The sequence below is a fragment of the Trichosurus vulpecula genome, chromosome 3 (assembly GCF_011100635.1).
Source record: "Trichosurus vulpecula isolate mTriVul1 chromosome 3, mTriVul1.pri, whole genome shotgun sequence".
Lineage (NCBI taxonomy): Eukaryota > Metazoa > Chordata > Mammalia > Diprotodontia > Phalangeridae > Trichosurus > Trichosurus vulpecula.
The window spans coordinates 199,700,542-199,717,046 of NC_050575.1; the positions used below are offsets into that span (position 1 = coordinate 199,700,542).

The following is a 16,505-nucleotide window of genomic DNA, read 5'->3' on the forward strand; positions in this document are numbered from 1 at the left end:
TTCTATGTTCTACGTTTGGGGGGGAGGTGCCAGCTCTGTCAGAGCCGCACTCCTCCTTCCCCAAGGACCCCCAGTCCAGACTGGGCTTAGATCTTCAGCAGGCTGTTGCACTCCTGCTCTGATCCGCCACTTAATTCCTCCCACCAGGTGGGCCTGGAGCCGGAAGTAACAACAGCTGTAGCTGCCCCACCTCCGCTGCCCCCCGGGGCTGGAAGCCAAACCGCGAACTCCTTCCACTCCCGCAGCTTTTCCCACTAACCTTCTCCGCAGTCTTTGGTGTTTGTAGTTCGAGGGGTCTGGTAACTGCCGCAGCTCACGTATTCAGGGCGCTAGGGCCCCCTCCGCCCGGCTTCTGGTCTGGATCGTCCGCTCCACTCAGGCTGGGCTCTGCTCCACCTCCCAGCTCTTTCCTGCCACAGAAATTGCTGCTATAAGTATTTTTGCATATCTGAGGCTTTTCATACATCTTTGACCTCCTTGATTGCACCCAGTTATGATATCATGAGGATTAAAGGATATGTCCAGTTTAACATTCTTGTTTTCAAAAAATAGTTCCCATGTTGCGATCAGGAATGTTTGGACCAATAGTACGTCAGTGTGCCTGTCTTTTTTCTCATAGTTCCTCCAACAATGCCTTTGTATTTGATGATCTTTGCCAGTCTGATAGAAAGTGAAACTTCAGAGTTGTTAATTTGCTTCTCTTTTGAAAACTGCCTAAAAGATATGAATATATCTTTTGACTACTTCTGCATTAGGTAAATCATATCATTCTTAACATTCTCCTTGTTTTTGAAACTAGAAGGAAAAGGAAGCTGTATGTAAATGTGAAGAATGGTACACAAGTTCTCCCAGGAAAAGCAAATAAAAGAATTAGCAAAGCTGCTTTTATTATGTATCCAAAGGCTTAATTTCATGGGATCATTGTTAATCTTGTATTGCAGCAATTATGATCGTATGCAAAACGACTGCTAGTTAGATTTAACATCTGTGTGCCAACATCTGTTGCAGAATATGAAAGGATAGACAAATTCAATTAAGAACTACCAGGACACTCCAAAATAAAGCAATCTATACTTCAATACTTGATTATGTTAGTGCAAAGGTGAGCAACATTTTGGGGGAGTAAGAAATGAGACATAGTCTAGCAGAAAGATAGGGTGTGGTCTTTGTAGTCAGTTAGACCTGTATTCATATCCTTCCTCTGACTCTTACTAGCCTTTGACCACTGACAAGGCATTCAACCTCTCTGAACCTTAGACACCTCTTTCTAGATTTGTAAGTTTATAGATGAGTTGTGATTTATATGGAGAGAGGGAGTTTGTCACCAGCAAAGTAAAGGCCTATAGACCACGCAGGAGCCTCATAACTATATGTCTTGAATAACTTCTCAAAAAGAGAGTTAGGAGACACTGGGCATGGTGAGCATTGAATGGCATCCCAAAAAAAAATAAGGACGTTACTTGTATCTCTGTGGGAATTATTTACAAATCAGCTGCCCATGTAAGTCAGACCACTAACTGGTTAGAACAAAGATCAAAATCAGTACCTCATTAGAGAAAAAGATAAAAATGAGAAAGCTGTGCTACGTAATTGAGGCAATTTGAGCCTGAATTATTTAAACAAGTTGATAATTCTCCCAAATGGGAGATGAATTTGAGTACAACTTGAATTTGACTACAATTCGAGTACAACTATGGATCATCATCACCATTTTCTGAGTTCTAACTGCTCTAAACTATCACTACACTGAAACCAAAAGATCCCTCAAACCACCCTAAGCCACCAAACATTTGATTTTCTTACCAAATAGATGGCAGCAAAGGGCAGTATTCAGACCTGAATTCAAATTTCAGACACTAGCTAGCTATGTGACTCTGGACAAGTCACTTAACCTCTATTTGCTTCAGTTTCCTCGTCTGTAAAATGGGATAATAGTAGCACCTACCTTGAAGAGTTGTTGTGAGGAGCAAATGAAATAATAATTGTAAAGGGCTTAGCACAGTGCCTGGCATATTAGTAAATGCTATGCAATTATTATTATTTATTATTATTATTATTATTATGAAATTGCCTGCAAAGAAAGCCTTTTGACAATAGACAAAAAATGATTATTTATGCCCTTATGAGAGACAGTATTGTGTAGTGAATAGAGTTTGCCCCAAAGCCAGGAACCTTTGACATATAGTGGCACTGCAATCCTGGGCAGGTTACTTAACTTCTCAGTGCTTTAGGCAACTCTCCCTGCCTGTATCTGATTACTGTAATCTAAACTCTTTGACATGTGGGTGTGTTCATGTAATGATCATATTCAACTTCTTGGAACCTCTATATGGCAGGCATTGTGCAATTGGAACAGATTATTAGCAACTAGGGTACTTAGAACCTAGGCAGAAATAGGGAAAACCCAACCATTTTTGCTATTCCTCTTGCTTAAAGAAATATTTTCTTCATTTCCTCCTAAGTTCTTTCAGGGCAAGTCATCCTTCCTTTCTGACACTGCCACTATATTAGCTGTATGACTGTATGAGAAGTCAGTTTCATTCTCTCCACCTCAGTTTCTTTGTCTATAAAAATGAGGAGGTTGGACTGGTGGATTTTTAAGGTTCCTTCTGGCTCTGGCATTTCTTTAAGTCTTTGCATCCAAAAGATCTCATTCTTTTCAATTCAACACTTATTAATCATCTGCTATGGGCAAGGCTACTCTCTCAGGCCCTGAGGATTTGAAAACAAATATGAAATAGCAGCTAGGTATAGAATGCCATAGGCATTTTTTGCATATGGTCAATGTGGAGTTGTTTGCTTGACTATTAATATTTGTTGCATGAGTTTTAAAAATATGTGGAGGGGGGTTGGGAGGAGAGGGGAGTCAATAATAGTGCTGTAAAAAGGAAGAAAAGGGTTGTTGAAGACTTTTGTAATTATACTTTATTTTTCTCAATCAGGCCATATCTAATTGGACTCCCTCTATGACCCCTGATGATGATAGGATTCAGAGGGTTCATGTATAATCTCCTCATATTTGAATAAACAGTTTATACTTGTTTAATCTTTTATCATTGTTCATTCGTTTTTACCTTTTTATTTTTCTCTTCACTTCTGTGTATGAAAATTAGAGTTTCTTCACCGCTCCGGTCTTTTCATCAGGAATAGATGAAAGTTCTGTATTTCTTTAAAGGTCCATTTTTTTCCCCTTGTAGCATTATACTCAGCTTTACTGAGTGTTGTTTTTGGTTGTAAGCCCATATCCTTTGCCTTCTGGAATATTGTATTCCAAGATCTCTGTTTATTTTATAGTGTTGGCTGCTGAATCATCTGTGATCATGACTGTGGCCCTTGGGAATTTGAATTCTGTCTTTCTGGATGCAATTCAGATAGTCTATCTCATTAGTGATTCTTAAGGTTTTTCTTCTCAATCTCTTTTCCAGATCAGTGTTTTTGCTATGAGATATCTTATATTTTCTTCTTTTATTTTTTAGTCTTTTGATTTTGTTTTGATATTTCTTGTTGTCCCATGGAGTCACTGTTTTCTAATTGTTCTATTGTAATTTCCAGGGACCATGGACAAAGTTTTGTACCTCTTGTGCCAAGCTATTAATTCCCTTTCCAGTTCTTTGTTCTATACTTCTCATTTCTTTTCTATTTTTCCCTCAAGCGCTCTCATTTTGTTTCTAAAAATATTTTTAACTTTTTATTTTTAAACTCTTGCTTTATTTTGGAATGCTAGTTGAGTTTGTGCCCAAGCTCTGAGGCTTTACTTGTTGATGCTTTCTAGTCATTCTCTTTTTGTGAGTTTGTATCTTGAGTGTTCCTGTCACCACAAAAGCTTTTTATGATGGTATTTTGTTTGGTTTTGTTTTCTTATTCTTCCAACCTACCTTCTGACTTCAGATTTGGTGTCTAGGGCTGAACTCTAGTATTTCTGGAGTGAAGGTCTGGGTTGTTCCTACTGCTTTCTTGGGCTATTATATGATGTATTATTTAGGGTCTTAGGGGTCAGGCTGAAGACTTGCAAACTTTAGTGCTCCCAAGGTGGTCTGAGCAGGGCAAAGTGATTGCTGGCCCCCATGTCTGAGGTCAGAAATGTCTGACCTGGTTTTCTGTCTGAATGGCAACAGACCGTTGCTGAGCTTAGCCCCTATCAGTAAACTGGAAAACTCTGATGGCTCAGTGACAGAACCCTGCTCATTCCTCTGTAGGCTTGGCTTGCTGCTGGAATTGACCATGCTCTCCTCCTGAGGGCTGAACCACATTGCTCTGCTTACTTCTGAACTTTCTTTCTTGATACACCACTCCCAATCTCCCAAACGCAACACAACATTTCTCCCCCTGACCCCCAGCCGCCTCAGTCTACTCTGGATCTATGACCTGGAACTGAGTAGTGGGCAACAAAGCTGCCAGTTAGCACCTATCCCCATTTTGATGTCCCAGTATGTGTCTAGGGGGTACCCTCATTTGGATCTGAGATTTCCTCTTACCCTACTGTATAGTCTGTCCCTGGTAAATGGGGTATTTTGAGGGTCATGTGCTCTTTTTTCTGGATCCCTTCATCAGGATTTGGTCTGGTTCATTTTCTAAGTTTGTTTGGAGTTTTGTGAAGAGAGTCAGTTGTACTGCTTCATACCAATCTTGCCATCTTGGCTCTGCCCTATTGAAACATTTTTTAAAAATGCACAGAAGCAAACAAAAAGTTTAAAAAAAGAAGCTGGATGTAATAAAGAGTTGCAGTTTCATTTACAATCTGTATTATCTATTTTACTTTGAATGTGGAAATGTTTGTTTTAGTTGAATACATTTTTCAGTTATTAAAAAAAAAGATACATTGAGGTCTGTTTTGGATATGTTGAGCTTTAATGCCATGGGGATGTCAAAAGTGGAGGTGTTCAGCAGGCAGTTGGTAATATAGGACCAGAATTTAGGAGAGAGACTAGGTCTTTATTAAATGTGTATGATAATTAAATCTATGGGAGCCGGTAAGATCCCCCATAGGGCACAGTGTAAAGAGGAAAGAGCTCAAGGCCAAATCTTTGGAGATATGCCCATAGTAGTAATAGGCATGAGAAGGATGATGGTCCAGTGAAGGAGCCTGAGAAGGTTATGTGGGGAGAAGGAAAAAATCATTTGAACTTGTGATTACTAAAGAGCCTAGGAGTCTAAAAAGTCACCAGTTCAGACTAAGAAAAAAGTTTGATAATGAAATATTAATATATTGGATGGGATTCAGAACATTGTATGTAATCTTCTAGTTGACCAAGATTTAGAAAAATAGGAAATTTGATTGTATGAGGTACGAGGGGAGTTGAGCATTACTAAAGAAGAACAGTTCTTTAAATTAGTCAACAAGTGTCATACTCATAGCACTTTGTTTAGACTAGAGAATAGGACCGGAGAGGGGTGATGAATACAAAGGCAAAAATGAACCCACCCTTGCTTTTTGGGAGAGTTAGTATGAACATATACACATGTGTGTGCACACAAAAGAAATACAAATATTATCTATACTGTAAATACAAAGTAACTTTGGGAAGGTGGGAACTAGCCCCTGGCGGGGATATGGACAGGTTTCAGGTAAAAGGTAGCTGGTGCTAGAGCTGATTCTTGAAGGAAACAATGTTAAGAGGCAGAGATGCATGCATTTCTGGCATGGAGGACAGTCTGGGTAGATACTAGGTATTAGAAATGGAATATTCTTTGTGAGGAACAGAAAGAAGGCCAGTTTAGCTGGATCATAGAAGGCAAGAAAGAAGAATCACACGCACGCATGCGTGCGCGCACACACCTTAATGTACCACATTGTGAAATGCTCTAACCGCCAACAAACTGTTTCTACTATGTGTAAGGCTCTGTGTTCAAGTTCAATCAAGCCAACAAACATTTATTAAGCATCTACTCTGTGCTAAGCACTGGGGATACAAAGAAAGGCAAAAGTCAATTCCTATTCTCACGTAGCTTGAAGTCTAATGGGGAAGATAACATACAAACAACTATGTACAAGCAAAGTACAAACAGGATGAATTGGTGATACGTCACAGAGAGAAGGCACTAAGATTATGGAGGACTGGGAAAGGCCTTTTGCAAAAGGTTGACTTTAGCTGAGATTTGAAGAAATCCGGGGAAGCCATGAGATGTTGATGAAGGGGACAGAGAATTCTAGGCTGGAGAACAGCCAGTGAACACTGTTTAGAGTCTGGAGAACCAAGACCCACATATAGGAAGAGTCAAGTCAAAAAGCATTTATTAAGTGGCTACTATATGCAAGGTATTGTGCTAAGCCCTGGGAATGCAAAGAAAGATATAAAAAAAAAGCCATCCCTGCTTTTAAGGAACATGCAGCCTAATGTGGGAGATAACATGCATGCAACTATGTACAAGCAAAATGTATATAGGATAAATAATACATAATCAACAGACAGACAACATTAAGTTGTTAAGAAGGACTCGGCTGGCTCTTTGTAGAAGATGAGACTTAAGGGAAGTCCGGAGACAGATGAAGACAGAGCGAGTATATCATTAAGGCAGAATTCATGACTTCAAAGATAACCATGAATATGCCTGAATGGTCTAGAATCACAGGATATAAGGAATTCTCTAAGCAGAAGGCTGAGGAGTTAAAGCATTTATTGAAACTCAAAAGTAGCAGACCCACAGACTAGTGTCCCCAATTTGACATTGGCAGGAACCCTCCAAGACCAGTATGCCCATCTCACAAAAGTGACCAGGAGGCCACAGAAAAACATTATGGCAGCAAGCAAGCCATACTGGTGCTTCCCTCCAGGAAGAAGACCACCCACTGGCCTCAAGTCCCTGCTCAGCATTCTCCAGTCTCCATGAGGGTCAGTCCTGCTTTTTTGTAGTGCCTGCCGCCACTTCCACTGCTGCCGCCGCAGTCTCCAAGCTGTATTCCAGTTAGCTGACTGCATCCTCTCTCCTTCAGCTCTCAACTGCTCTCACCAACTGCCTCACCAACTGCCTCTTAGCTTTGCTCCAACTGTTCAGCAAGCTCCTCCCACCACAGGCTTCATGTCATCATGTGGACCAGAACTCAGGCGCCTACCATTGGCTCCAGTCCTAGCCACTCCCCCCAGGATGCTGAGAGCCCCGCCCCCGAACCCCACTCAAATGAACGGGGAAGATCTTCACATTGTCTGATTGCCTCTACAGTGAGTTCTAGGCATTGGGAACAGCTAGTGAAAATGTCCAGTCATGAGATAGTGTTATGTGTGAGGAACAGCAAGGAAGCCAGTAACATCACAGAGTTATGTGAAGGGGATTGGAATAAGATGTGAGAAAATTGGAAAAGTAGTAAAGGGCCAGATTATGAAGGATTTTAAAATGCTGAATGGAAGATTTTCTGTTTGCTCCCAAAGGTAATAAGAAGCCAGTGGAGTTTAAGGAATGGGAGGGTGGGAGGAATGGTGGTAAGGTCAGCAGATCTGTGATTTAGGACATCAGTTTAACATTTGAGTGGATGATGAACTGGAATGGAGACAGACTTGAGGCAGGAAGACCAGCCAGCGCACTATTACAATGGTCCAGATGTAAAGTGATGATGTCCTGTACCAAGATGGTGCCAGTATCAGCAAAGAGAAGCATAAACTACAAAGGCTGAAATGATAGGATTTGACACCCTTAAAAGTGAAGACTCAAGGATGATACCTAGTTTGGGAGCCTGAGTGACTAGGAGGATGGTGGTGCCCTTGACATATTTGGGAAGTTTAGAAGAGAGGGGAATGGGGGGGCATGGGGGAAAGATAATGAATTCAGTTTTGGATAAGTTATGTTCAATACTTATGGGACATCCAGCTCAAGATGTCCAGTAAGCAGTTGGAGATGTGAGACTGGAGGTCAGGAGAGAGATGAGGGCTGGACAAGTAGGTTTGTGAGTCATCTACACAGAAATAATAGAAGCCATGGGAGATAAAAAAGATCACCAACTGAAACAGTGTCCAAGACAGAGCTTTGGGGGACCTACTGTTAATGACCTGGATAAAGAGCTAGCAAAGGAGGCATAGAATGGGTTGTCAAGTAGATGGAAAACCAGGAGAAAGCAGTGCATTGAAAGAGAAGAGAGTTTCAAGAGAGGAGGGTTAGGTTGACAGTGTCAGAGACTGCAGAGAGGTCACAAAAGATAAGGATTAGATTTGGCCATTAAGATATCACTGGTAAATTTAGAGAGAGCAGTTTCAGTTAAGATGAGGTTATAAGTCAGACTATAAAGAGTTATAAGTCAGACTATAAAGAGTTAAGAAGAGAGTGAGGGGTGAGGAAGTGGAGGCATTGATTATAGATGCCCTTCTATACCCTCAAAGTGTTTAGCCACAAGAGAGGGGAGAAAGATAAGACAATATAGCTAGTGGGTCAAGTGAGAAGTTTTTGAGGATGAGGGAGACATCAGCATGTTTGTAGACAGTAGGGAAGCAGCCAGTATACAAATGGGGATGATAGAGGGGACAGACTACTTGAAAAGACAGGATGGAATGAGATCACTTCTGTGTCAAGATGGGTTTGCCATGGCAAGAAGAAAGGTCTTCATTTGAAACAGGTGAAAGAGGAGATAGTTGCAGAAAGTATCTGAGTGATGTGAGTTAAAGAACAGAAGAGAAGAGGGAGCTCTTGGTGAATAGCCTCAGTTTTTTCAGTGATTCCATATATGGGCATGCCCTATTGATAAATTGTCACATGAAAGCTTCCAGAGGCTGGTCTTATGCTCTGCTCCCTCAACAGGTGACACAGGGATCCCTGGGTACAGAGCTGGAACTCAATACTTGTTGAATGAGAACTACATTGTCAGTATTTGTCTACCTCTGAAATATAGATTTCTTGTCTAATATGAGATATCTCTAAAGGGTGGGGATGGTAAGAGCTACATATATGAAAATTAGACCAATTATGTTACATTTAAGTTTGACATAAGTCAGAATGGGGGTGAGAGGAAGGATAGCCTATATTTCGACCAGTACGGTAACTGTAAACATTTGGCTCTCTCCCACTCCCTGTAACACAAGCAGCAGTCTGATAACCTTGAGAAGCAAGTCTTTGAACTAGTAGTCTTCAAACCTCCTTCCTCTGTGAAACTTCCCTATCTTTTTGTTTCCCCAACACTGTTGCTCCCCCTGGTCATTTTCAAGGTTAATGCACTTTAAAAATCTGTGCTGACGTGCTATTAGCAATGGGACATTCTGGGCTTATGTGCAGATCCTAGATTTATTATGAAAGGCAGGAACATCAGCTTAAGAAATCAAAGTGCAGTTACTTCCGACAGGCTGTGCCTGAGAATCCTTTCATGTTGAAAGCAATCTTCTCTCCCCCCCAAGTCCCCCAAAATCACCACTCCCAAACTATGATAATAGCTGGCATGAATTTGTAAATAGTGAAAATCTAAAACCAAATATGGTGAGTTTACTGTTACTTAGCCCTGGAGGACTGCAGAGGATAGAAGAGAAGAATGAGTCTCAAAGACCTATGGCTAGGAAAAAAAAACTGATTTTTTTTTTTTTAATTTGCCATGCATATCTGAAGGGCACACATAGTAGGCAAAGTGTCTGAGAGACCAATTTCCCCTCTCACTTTGCAAGATCCTTAAGGGCAAAAACCCAGTCATACATCTCTTTGTATTTCTTGTATCAACTACTTTCCTAATGCCTACAAATGAGCTCATCTCCCTCACTCTCAAAAAGTTCACTGGATCCATTCATTCATTCTTGCTACGGATTATCCTATAGTTCTCTTCCCTTTCCTGGCTAAAGTCTTTGGGAAGGCCTATATAATTGGTGCCTCCACTTCCTTTCCTCTCATTCTCTACTGAATTCTGCAGTGTCACTTCCTACTTTATTGTTCAACTGAAACTGTTATCTCCAAGCTACCAAGGATCTCTTAATTACCAAATCTAATGAATGGCTGGCTTCTTCACTTCTCTACAGCCTTTGACACTGTTAATTATCCTCTGTAGATCACCTTGTAACTCCAAACTCTGTTCTTCATTATCACATCAACCTCCAATCCCTCTATCCCTCAGTTCTTTTCCAGGCCATCATCTCTACAATGGCTAGTCTCTCTTCTTTCTCCATCTTAACTTCTTGATAAAAAGTTCAACTCTACACTGTCCTCATTCCATGAGTTCCTTGACCCTCTGTCTAATCAAAGATTTGCCCTGTCAAACCCCAGCCTTGGATTACTCCACCATTCTCTTCCTTGACTCCCACTCACATGCTTCTGGAAATAGCTGGAGAAATCCCAAACAGCCTTGACTAGGTCTACTATGTATTTATGTTACACAATTTCAACTGGGCCCAAGGCAGTCTTTCTACATCTCCCTAATCAATGTACTGTCCCATTCCATATAACTAATCAATACATCAAAAAAAAAGTCTGGAAATTTGTGTAATGTGCAACACTTCTAGTCCTTCTGAATCTGCAAAGGGGAGGGGTGGGAGTGATTTTTCCTATCTCTTTTAAGACATGCTTATTCTTTATAATTTTGCAACATTGACTTTTATAGTTGTTCTTTCCACTCACATTGTTTTAATCATTATATTTCATGTATGTATATTATTTTCTTGGTTCTGCTTCCTTCATTCTACATCAGTTCATATAGCTCTTTCCATGTTTCTCTGTCACCACATTTGTCATTTCTTACATGGCAGTAATATTCCACTCATTGCTATTTGTTCTGCCTTCTGAAGCCAAGATAATCATCCTTCACATGGAAACTCTTAAAATACTTGGTAAGAATTATCAGGTGTTCCCTAAATCTTCTCTTTCTGCTTTATCATACTATTGTTGACCCATTTAGCTTGTAGGCCATTAAAACTACCATGTCTTTTCCAGGTGAGCTATTTTCTATGTGTACTTCCCCCCATTTTATGCTTTTGGAATTCTCGAATCTATATGATTTTACTTTTGTCCCTGTTAGATTTCATCTTATTAGATTCAGCTGTTCAAACATGTTCAAATATTTTTGATCCTATTTCTATTGTGTTAGCTATCCCTCCTAGATTTGTGTCATCTAAAAATTTGATAAAACATGCCACCTTTGTATTCTAATCCACCAGATTAATAGCCCTCTCAACACTGGATGAAATCAATTGGAAAAAATGTAGATGGGTCTTTGTAATTATTGCTTTGATTAGTCAGCTGCAATTCTTTAAGTGCTCCTTTTGTGTCAGTCACTTCTGTGTGTTGGAATTTGGGAATACAAAGACAGAAATGAAATAGTTCCTACTCTCAAGAGTCTACATTCTGTTGGGAGAGAGAGGATATATGTATACAAGTACGTACAAAATAGACACAAAATAAATACAAGGTCATTTGTGTGTGGAATTGAGGTAGATGCTAGCAGCTAGATGGTTCATGGAAGACCTTTTGTGTAAGGTGGCTATTGAGCTGACAGAAACTAAGGATTCTAAGAGGCAACAGTGAAGAAGTGCATTCTAGGCGTGGGGAAATAGAGTATCTGTTCATAGACATGTGGACTGGAGATGGACTGTCATGTGTGAGGAACAGTATGAATTTGAAGTCCAGTCAACAAGTATTTATTATGCACTTTCTACCAGACTTTGTGGTAAGAATAGCCATCTGTAGCTGTTTAGTAGCTGAAGAGGATTAATTTATAATAAGGCTATAAAGGTTAGGTTGGAGCCAGATTGAGTTTATATTTTATCCTAGAAGTAATATGAAGCCATTGTAGTTTAAAGCTCAGGTGGGAGCTGAGCTTTAGCAATATCACTTTGGCAGTTTCATAAAGAATGGAATAGATTGTGTAGATACTAAAGAAAGGAAGACAATTAGGAGGCTATTCTAATAGAAGAAAGAGGTAATGAGAGCCTCAAAGAGGATGGCAGCTCTGTGAGTAGATCTACCCAGAGAGATTGGAGAGATCTTTGGTAGAATTGACAAGATTTAGCAATTGATCGAATATGAGGGGGGAAAGAAAGTGAGGGATTGAGTATGAACCTGGATGACTCGGAAGGATGGTAGCACCCTCAACAGAAAAGGGAGAGTTCAGAAGTAGAATGGGTTTGTGGATGGAAGGAAATAACAAGTTTGGTTTTGTACTTATTGAATTAGAGACATACAGTCCAAGAAGCAGTTAGTGATACAGAACTGGAACTCTGGAGAAAGACTGAAGCTGGATATATAAATCTGGGAGTCATCTTTATGGCGATAATACTTAAAGTCTTGGGAGATGATGAGGTCACCAAGAAGAGAGTGTAGAGAAAGAAGAGAAGAGATCAGGACAAAACCTTGGGAATATATTTGCAGCTAAGAGGTGTAATATGATGATGATCTGGCAGCAGAGCCTTAGAACAGGCCAGATGACTTGTTAATTAAGACTTCATTATTCATTTTGAAGGGAGTAGTTCAGTTGACTGAGGTCAGAAGTCAGATTTCAAAGAACTGAGAAGTGAGTGAAACAAGAGGAAATGGAGACAAGAGTAGTTAGCTTTTTTAGGAGTTTGCTATGTGGTATGGTATGAGTATATGAGTATATATGGCGGCAGGAGGCAATGAATGAGCAGTCGAAAGGGAGACATTAAAGATACATCTAGATTTTCACAAATTATTCCTTTAATTATATGTTCTTGAGTTTTCCTATTAATTGAATGCAAGCTTAATGGCTGATAGTTTGCAGATTGCAACCTTATTCCCTTTTTTGAAAATATTGATGTTTGTTCTCTGAACCTGTGTTACCTCATTCATTATCCACAATTCATGGAAGAGCTCACTCACTGACAGTGACTCTCAGAAGTCACATCTATCCATTCTTCCAGAATCTGAAGATGCAGTTCATCTAGGCCTCTAACTGGGTATTCTTTTATGCCCTTCTTATGTACCTGGGGTATCAACTCCCCATTAGCCATTTTCTCCTTAGTCTTTTCAAGAAAACAAAAGCAAAATGAAAGTTGAGAAGGTCTCTGTATCTTTAGATATCATAATCCTGCCTAGCAACTGTGACCTTTTTTTGTCCTTCATTCTGTCTCTTGCCCCCCACCCCCACCCCATCCCTTCTGTTTCCTTACCTTCCATTCAATTCAACATTTATTTATTAGCCATGTTCAAAGGTGCTAAGTGCTGGGTATGCAGAGGCAAAACTGAAATAGTTCCCACCCTTAAGAAGCTTATGTTTTGCTAGGGAGAGGCGGGGGTAGAGATTCAACATGTACATAGACATGTATTACAAATTAACTTCCGGTGGGACTGAATGCCAGCAATTGTGAGGGACATTGGCAAAGTCTATAAATAGCTCTGGCACGCCAGACCTGGGTGTTGAATGAGTCTAGGGATTCACTGAGGCAGAAGTGAGGAAGGAGTGTATTCCAGGCATGGAGGTCAGCTTGTGCAAATTCACAGAGATAGGAGGTGGAATGCTGAGGTCAGGAAATGGCTCGTTGGCCGGTTTGGCCAGAATATAGAGTGTGTGAAGGGGAGTAACATGAAATAAATCTGGGTAAGTAGCTGGGCACCATATTGTGGAGAGATGTAAACATCAGGCTAAGGTTTGATTTTGTTTCTATTTTTTTGTTGTTTTTTTTTTCTTGGTTATTGTTTGTTTCTTGAGGAGGCTGTTTCTTTTGGGGACAATAGGGAGCCAAGAATGTTTAGGGCAAAGGAGTGACATGATTAGATGCCAAACATCTTTATACTTAGAAGGTATATACAGAGTAGATCTAAAGTAATTGTACAAGGCAAGAGATATAAAGTGCTTCAGCTAGGTTATTAGTAGTTACATGAGTAGAAAGAAGGGGCCAGATGTCAGATGTATGAAGGCAGGATTGCTGAGACTTTAAACTTGAGACTTAACAGCCTGTTGGATATGGGGCATTAAGGAGAGGAAAGAGTCAAAAACTTGTTTTCAGACCTGGATTACTGGAAGGATGGTGGCATGATGCCCTCAGTAATAACACAAACATTTAGAGAAGAGATTCAGTTTGGAGGTTGCTGTGGCCAAAAACTGAAAAATCTCACAGTCAGCCTGATCAAGAGTTTCCCTCAGCAGCCTCAACTTGTTCTAAGCTTTAGGTGTCGTTACTTACTTTTACATTTGCCCTCAGATCATCAAAATGTTAAAATCAGAGATAGTGGACACATTTATTTTAAAGGCAGAATGGAACATATTTTCAGAGATCTGTGGTTTTCAGATATTTTCAGAACTTCCTCAGAACCCAGACAGCTGCCCAGTGATGACTGATATTCTATAAACCTTGGCCCCAGCACAAAGGTTCAAAAGTTTTAGAGAGTTGGAAAGAGACCTTATTGATTATTTAAATGAAACTAAAAGTGAATTGTTAGTGTTTGCCCTTGAACTAACTTCTTTTTTTATTTCTTTTTCTCTGTTTTCCACAGTGAACACCTACCTCTTCATGATGCAAGCCCAAGGTATTCTGATCCGAGACAACATGAGAACAATAGGTGCTCAGGTGTATGAGCAGGTGGTTCGGAGTGCATATGCCAGGAGGAATAGCAGTGTAAATGACTCAGGTACATTCTCAGTAATTAGAAATTCTCTTCCTAGTAAAGCTGAATTTGGTTTAAATAATTACCTTTGAAGGAAAAAAGGTACAGGATGGATTTGGAAGAACTTATTGTCATAATAAAAGTGTTTCTTGAGAAGGGAACCTATGATTTGCCTACAGTCCTGCAATAGTGCTAGATGGGCCCCACAGGTGGTCATCCCATTTCCAAGGATATAAGGGAGGATCATTACAAGGATGGCTTCCTAAGCATTGAGGGGCTTGTGATGCCTATGGGTGACCAATGGAACATGTCTCCTGAAATGTTCTCCCTTCTCTCTCCTGTGCCTCTTGAAATCTCTAGCTCCCTTTTAGGCCTCAACTCAAGTGCAGCCTCTAACACAAGGCCTGTTCTGATATCCCCAGTTGTTAGGTTTCTGCGCCGCATCCATCCTCCCCCCCCCCCATTTACTTGGTTTTTACTTTAGATCTATTTTGTATTCGTTATCTGTATACATGCTCTCCTTTTCTCCAACAGAATATAAGTTCCTTGAAGGCAGAAACTGTTTTTTGTCTTTGTATTTCCATCAGCTTGCTCAGTACTGAAAGCACAAGAGAAAGAGTGTGAGTGTAAGTGTGGAGGGGAAGAGTGTGAGTATAGGTATTTAATAAATGCTTAAGAGGCAACTAAGTGGCACAGTGGACAGAGTGCCAGGCCTGGAGTCAGGTAGATCTTTCTGAGTTCAAATCTGGCTTCTCAGACACTTATTAGCTGTGTGATCCTGGGCAAGTTATTTAACCCTGTTTGCCTCAGTTTCCTCATCTGTAAAAATTGAGCTGGAGAAAGAAATGGCAAATCACTCTAGTATTTCTGCTAAGAAAACCCCAAATGGGGTCACAAAGAGTCGGACATTACTGGAAAACAACTGAACAGCAACAAATAAATGCTTGTTGAATTGAATGTTCATTCTAGTAAGTCTGTTTACCCTTGCGCCCATGAAGGTTGCATCTGAGCTTCTTCCAGTTTCTAGCTAATGATAGCCTTGTAATCTTGAGACAGTGTCCTAAATTGTTGAAATAGAAAAGAGTGCTTTTTATATCTGGAGTCCCCATTCCTCCCTTGCATGTGGAATTTCCCCCTATGGTTTAATTTCAATCAATTAAAACAATCCTTTTCTGATACTTTGCTGAGTTTGGTAGTTATAGTCACTTACCTCCTTGAAAAGCCTTTTCTGACTTTCCAGCTAAACAACTGTCCGACATTTCTACCTCATACCTTAAAATCTTTGTGTTGTTCATTCTCTTAGAAGCACATCAGAAACTAATGTAGAGAGACACTAAATGACATGCCCAATATTACTCATTGTGAGTCAATGATGAAACTAGGAGGCTTGTCTTCCAGGCTTCTTATATAGTAAATATAGTGAAAGGAGCTATTTTCTCAGGGCATATTATAAACTGGAATGTGTAGATATGGGGACCATTGCACATGGGGACATGATGAAGGATGATCTACAGGGACTGCAGGGCAGACACATGTTATTTCCAAATATCCTTGTCTCCACCAGATGGAGAAGACTAGGGGCAAAGAGGCCAGCAGTGTGAGGGATAAACCTAGAGTTACTGGGAGCTGAAATAGGTATCACTTAACATAATGCAGTGTTGGGCACATTATAGGTGCTCAATAAATTATTGTTCATTTATTGAATTGGTCTGAAGTTCTAGGAACAGCAAAAAACAACAACAACAACAAAATATTAGTTAGAAATTGGGACCATTGAACAAGAAAACCCCATTTGGGCCAGGCACATGGCAAGGCACATTGTTTACTGGATCTCTGAGGTGTCTTCTTCTCTGACCTTTGGCTCTGGGTAAAGTGTGAAGCATGGAAAGAATGTTGCTCTTGTGGATTGTCCCCATTGACATTCCTCCTTTTCTCTCTAATCTTCAGTCTTTCTCTGCTACCTACAAATATATCCATGTTTTCCCCCATCCTCAAAAAAATCTCACTTGATTATTATCTTCCCTGCTAGTTGTTGTATCATAGCTCTCCTTTCC

At 40.3% G+C, this 16,505-nt stretch overlaps 1 protein-coding gene across 1 annotated transcript in view; it reads left to right on the top strand.

Annotated features, from left to right (window-relative positions):
* The window catches only part of B4GALT5 (beta-1,4-galactosyltransferase 5), a 158,978-nt gene that overhangs the window by 124,109 nt on the left and 18,364 nt on the right, over positions 1–16,505 (top strand). Inside the window, exon 2 of the mRNA XM_036750380.1 lies at positions 14,341–14,475. Within this exon, the coding sequence (XP_036606275.1) occupies positions 14,341–14,475 (135 nt within the window). The remainder of the gene's footprint in view (positions 1–14,340; positions 14,476–16,505) is intronic.